This window comes from Ambystoma mexicanum, chromosome 9, assembly GCF_040938575.1.
Source record: "Ambystoma mexicanum isolate Mex_15411 chromosome 9, UKY_AmexF1_1, whole genome shotgun sequence".
NCBI lineage: Eukaryota > Metazoa > Chordata > Amphibia > Caudata > Ambystomatidae > Ambystoma > Ambystoma mexicanum.
In genome coordinates this window covers 192,760,977-192,766,976 of record NC_090931.1, presented here as the reverse complement: position 1 = coordinate 192,766,976, position 6,000 = coordinate 192,760,977, and the positions used below count along the sequence as shown (strand labels likewise).

Genomic DNA, 6,000 nt, shown 5'->3' with positions numbered 1-6,000 from the left:
AGGCTTTGGGAACTTAGGAACAGTAGAAGAGTGAATTCTATTTGATCCCCTGAGGTCGAGAAGATCCTAAGGGATAGAGCGATAGCAGAACAATTTGGGCGATACTATGAGCGCCCCTATTCCACGGAGTACATAGGGGACGGCGCTGATGTTGATCGATTCCTGGACTCTCTACCCATTCTCAGCCTCCCCCCTGACAAAGCCGACCCTCTGGAGCTCCCTATCACCCCACAAGAGATAGTTGACACCATTTCCTCCCTGAAGAGTGGTACGTCGCCTGGGGGATGGTTTTACGGTTAGCTTTTACAAAACATACCGCTCTACGTTGGCCCTGTTCATGACTAAAATGTTTAATGCTGCTTTGGAATCAGGCACCCTCCCACACACCATGATGTCTGCCCTCATAGTGGTTCTCCCCAAGGAAGGGAAAGATCCCTCCCAATGCCAATCTTATCGTCCTAGCTCCCTTCTGAACATGGATGTTAAGATTTTAGCAAAACCTTTAGCCAATAGATTGGTGAAACACCTTCCATCCCTGCTGCATGGGGACCAGGTTGGTTTCATTCCTGGTCGCCAGGGATCTGATAATGTGCAGAAGACCCTGGATCTCATGCACGAGGTATCGAGGCAAGAAGTAGAGGGCTACCTTCTCTCGCTGGACTCAGAAAAGGCCTTCGACCGTGTTGAATGGCCTTACATGGGAAAGGTACACCGAAAAATGGAGGACACTGGAGGGAGGGCCCAGAACAGGTGCAGGACTATGGGCTAACAAAGACTGTATACAAGAAAAGTTTTTTAGGGGGATTCTTTCTTTTTTAGACCTTAAGTTGTGATACTTTATCACAAGGTCACCCTACAGCCTGGCTTGAACAGACCCTCTTAAGGTCTAAAAAAAAAAATCCCCCTAAAAAACTTTACACAAGATGTCCACTTTCTAAATACAAGGTCCAGAATTGTATGCACCTTATGGACTCTATGATTTGGGACTATTTTTGCATCTTTTATACTTACCTACAGTGTTCACATGAAAATGATAATTTTGCATGAAGTAAATGCATTTGTAGTTGGAAATTCCTTGTTTGCTTTCCCTGCGCTACATGTGAAAATAATTAACACTGTTGAGATTTCATTGCTACATGTACATTGAGCATGAAGTAATGCTTGTACGTGCTTGGTTTGAATATTCATGAACTCACACTTGCATGTTTATTAAGAATTTTGATGTACATTTGCTCACAGAACCTTTTTAACTTCTATGTATGTCTTTAATAATGAATGTGTCCATTACCAGTAAAACAAATTGTAACTCACTCTGAGTGCCTATACTGCATTTTTTACACGGCTTTGCACAACTCAACAGTAAACAGTATGCTGCCAGTGTGCCATTTATGTAAATAAATTTGCATTTTGAATATGTATGCAACCAAATAGCATCCCTACAGGCAGGACCCCTTCTTGTATACAGACTCCGAAAAATGGGCCTGGGTGACAGATTTTGTGGGTGGATCTCGGCATTGTACAATGACCCCTCTGCTAGGGTCTTGGTCAGTGGCTGCACCTCGACTCCCATGGTCCTCTCCAGAGGCACCCGTCAGGGGTGCCCTCTATCCCCTCTCCTATACATCATTGAGTGTGCCCTAATAGCGTCACTGTGTTGAAATTGAATCTAGAAAGTGTCACTAATACCGTCATCTATGGTGCGGATAGAGACAACACCCGTTCTCCATGTGGTTGGAAAGGATGGAGTGGATGGAAAGGACATAGTGGATGGAACAGATACATCTCTGTGTCTCCTATATATGCCATGTATATGCTATGTACCTGCATCCCCATGTTATCCGTGTCACATGTTTATCCCTATCCATCCTGTCGCTTTATATACGTAAGCCGCTATGTATGCCTTCTGTCCTGCTCTCGTGCTTGGTCGCAGGCGCTTTAATGATAACCACCTTATCACACTACTACGGTTACTCTCTCCTATACACCATCATTCAACTAGAACACACATCGGTCTAGCTGTTATCATACTAACACAACCCCACGAACACCTCAACATCCTAATCAAACACAGCTAGCTGAGCACATTCCGGCTAGCTTAGGTGTCTCTTCAGGCCTAACGCAACCAGAACTCAGTCTGGGTGTCCACCCTCCAGACTGAACACATCCAGCTGATTTCCTCAGCACCACACTTACCGCCAAGAAGCAGCTATCATGCAACAACCACACCAGCTGCACACATATCTGGTGCACCAACGCACCATATGAAACTCTCTCTCTCTCTCTCTCTCTACTGACTTGAACTACGGTTCCTGAGGGCGTTCAACACTACCAGCGCTTTGAGATCATATCAATGATACATAAGGCGCTATATAAATGCCAAGTAACATAACATAACATATACGCCCTGGCAATGGAACCACTGGCCATCGCAGTTAGGGCTGATCATGAGATCTCCGGGGTGCATTGTGGTGACTGTGACTTCAAACTTTCCCTGTTTGCGGATGACATTTTAGCCTATTTGACCAACCTTCCAGTCTCCCTTCCTCAGCTATTTAACCTCATTGGCCTTTTTGGCTCCTTTTCGGGGCTTAAGGTAAATGTATCTAAGTCTTGTATAATGCCATGGGTACCAGAGATTGCGACATCGGAGGGAGTACCGAGATGCAGGGAATTAGAATAGAACAGGAAGCTACCACGTATTTGGGCACCAAAATCCCCAGAGACTTATCCCAATTATTTCAATCAAATTTCCCTCCAATGTTGGCTAAGATTGGTAGCTACCTTTTACGCTGGGCTCCCCTTACTCTCTCATGGTTCGGGCGTATGGTTACGGTGAAAATGAACATCTTGTCATGACTTCTTTATCTCTTCACAGCCCTTCCTGTTGGGATTCCCAAGGCTTTCTTTGAGGTATTACAGTCCCGACTTCACCGTTTTATTTGGAATGGTAAAAGAGCAAGAGCCAAATTCTCAACCTTAACCCTACCGAAGTCATGTGGAGGCTTCGGTCTCCCCGACTTTAGGCTGTACCATAAGGCAGCCCAGCTCCGCGTGATGTTGGAACACATGAGGGATGAGATGGAAACTTATTGGACCTATATCGAGGACATGCACTCATACCCGAAAAAAGTAAGAGATCTACTCTGGGCCTCCCCAAAAGCCCTCCCCTCTCGCCTTATATCTCATCCTATTCCCGCTGCGCTATGGGCTTCCTGGAAACTGAATAAAGATAATAAACAGCTCTCTTCCTGCCGTCTCCCCTATCGTCTCTTTGGAGCCCCCCTTTCAACCTTGGAATTAGGGACTTCCGTGACACTCAGTTGTGGTCAGACAAGGGCCTGGAGACGGCAGCAAAACTCTTCCGCCAGGGTTTTTTTGTTGAATACGGCCAACTGTCCGAGGCATTGGGAGATAATCCCCTATCGGTTTTCAAATGCTTACGCCTGAAAGGGATTCTGACTCACCCTCGGTGGGTCTCCGACTTGAGTCGCCCCCTCACCTCCTTTGAAAAAATCTTGGTCGAACCCTCGACGAGGAAGGGCTCCCTCTCTAAGATATATAATGCTTTAATCACAGCTAGTCTAGAGGGTAGACAGCTTTTTAAACAAATATGGGAAGAGAGGTTGGGTATGACTTTGGAGAAGCCAACGTGGAGGGCGATTTTCAAATCTATTTTCTCTGGGTCATTGTATTCTTCGGCCATGGAGCACAGCTTTAAGATACGTCACTCTTGGCATCACACTCCGGCTACCCTGTCCAAAATGTTCAAAAATGTTTCCCCGCTATGCCCTAGGTTTTGCTCGCAACGCGGTAGTTGGTATCACATGGGATGGGAATGTCTGGTTATCAGGTGTATTGGGCTGAATTGCTTAGCTGGATCAAATGCATGGTGGGCGTTAGCCGTCTCTACTTCCTCTGGAGATCCTTTTGGGTACGCCTATGCCGGATTCTGAGTTGCGTACCTTTCCGAAAGTGGTTGGAGCGATGCTGAGAGCGGGGAGGTTAGCCCTTGCTCAGAAATTGAAAAGCAGCCTGGCCACCTCCAAGACGGACTGGTTAATAAATTAGGGGCTATTTTTACCTATGAGAAACGGACTGCCATTACTAATGATGCTAGGTCTTCCTTTGTGCAGGAGTGGACTGTTGTTCTCCTTAATGACGAATGTGACGCTATGAGTCTGTGAGCCATAAATGTTAATGGAACCCCTGTAATTTTTTACTGTACCACCGTTTGTTTACCTCTATTTGTTAAAGTTGTTAGGACAAGGCACGACTTCACCACGTCAATTGGCGTGTAATGTTCTAGCTAGTAACTGGTCATTCTTCCCACTGCTTTCTTCACCTGCAGTCAGACGGCACTTAGTATGCCTAGATGTTGGGGGGAGGGATGTGAGGGGTGGGAAGGAATAATATTTGACATCTTCTTATATTGATGTTTTAAAGCCAGGGGTTACCTGGCTAGCTGTTTGTATAATCGTGTTGTTCAATAAAAACAAAGTTAAAAAAAAAACAGTGGTTAAAGTTAGAGTTAGATAAATGCATAGCAGCTACGACAGGCAACTCTACACGTGAACTTGCAAGGGGGCGGCACTCATTATGTCCGTTATTATTGAAGCTGTTTTTACAAAACAACAATGAATCACTAAACTGTTTTAAACAGATTTCTGGTGAACGTCCAGATGATGTATTCAATCGTAGCACAGACGGTCTAGCTCAAAGTCATTAAAAGCATGAAAGAGGGAGGGGGAGCCCGTTTCCCTTGCTGTTCTAGATTGTACTGAATGTTCCTTCTATGAGACAGGCCCCCATTATCAAAAAAGGTGGGAAGCACCCTTAGTAAACTCTATCTCCTCTAATATGCCCGGACGTACGCCACTGTCTCTGCTTCTTCTCCTTCTTCTTGCTGTAATGACAAAAAGTACCGCACAACCTTTGTTTGGTTTACTTCCCTTTCTATCCCCCCCTCTTCAGTCTGATAGGGTCATTCATTGCGCTAATTCTACCCAGCTGGTCTCCCTTCGCCTAATTGGTTGCTTGGGTCATTCTCCACCTGTTTTTCCTGGTGTCTCCCTGGAGGCCTGCCCCCTCCCAACAGTCCAACAGTGTGTGCACACTGTCATGATTTATAGTGTGATTTGCCTTAGGCTCTGTTCGGATGCCTGTTCCACAAGGGATTCCTAGAGCATGCTTTTTCAGTAAGAATGATTTTGCTGTGTCTGGGGGGCTGGTCGCTGTAAGGGGTTGGGTCAGCGCGTTTTTCAGCTTCCTCACTGGAGGAGCAATGTGCTACTGCAGTGCCTACCCCTATCTCTGTTGGTGGATCCGTGTGCTTCCTTTCCGTCTGCCCTGTCCCCACCGGGGACCTGAGGGTCCACGGATGATTCCGCCACCGTTTCGTTCCCATCAGAGCCGTGAGATACTGACGGGGGCAAAATAGGGCGTACATCCTCGCCGTGGATGCGAGCGGCTGTTTCCACATCGACTTTGCACACGTTTGCGCTGCGGGGTGGTGTCAGGGATGGAACAGCATGGAATGGATGTTCAGGTAGCAGGTACTCGCAGCTGTTCCGGCCTCCTGGTTTTTACCTAGCTTCTCCTGACCTTTCCTAGGATTCTGGCTTCCCAATGCTTTCTCCTTCAGGATTCCTTAATGCTCCACACAACCACTTGTGGGCCTCCTTTTCTTGGTTCCATTAGATTACCTATAACTCTCTTGTAGGCTTTTAACATTCCTGCTTGGATGTCCGGTCTCTCGCGTACCTGGACTTTCTCATGATTCCCAACAAGTCCCTCCTGGGCCTTGGTTTCAGAGTTCACAATAGGTCTCCATCATGGACATTGAGTGTTCAGTCTTTGCCATAGGTCTCTTCCCAAACTCAATGTTTCAAGCTTCTTCTTGTCACGCCCCCATCCACATCCACATCCATAAGCCCTCCTGTTGCACCCCGTAATTCCATCAATACACGGCAGAGACATAGAGCACAGCAAGTCTCCACACGC

General features: G+C 46.6%; 1 protein-coding gene across 1 annotated transcript in view; it reads left to right on the top strand.

The window, feature by feature from the left end:
* Positions 1-475: 475 nt before the first annotated feature.
* The window catches only part of LOC138487292 (general transcription factor II-I repeat domain-containing protein 2B-like), a 48,021-nt gene continuing 42,496 nt past the window's right edge, over positions 476-6,000 (top strand). Inside the window, exon 1 of the mRNA XM_069613904.1 lies at positions 476-706. Coding sequence (XP_069470005.1) covers positions 476-706 — 231 coding nt within the window. The remainder of the gene's footprint in view (positions 707-6,000) is intronic.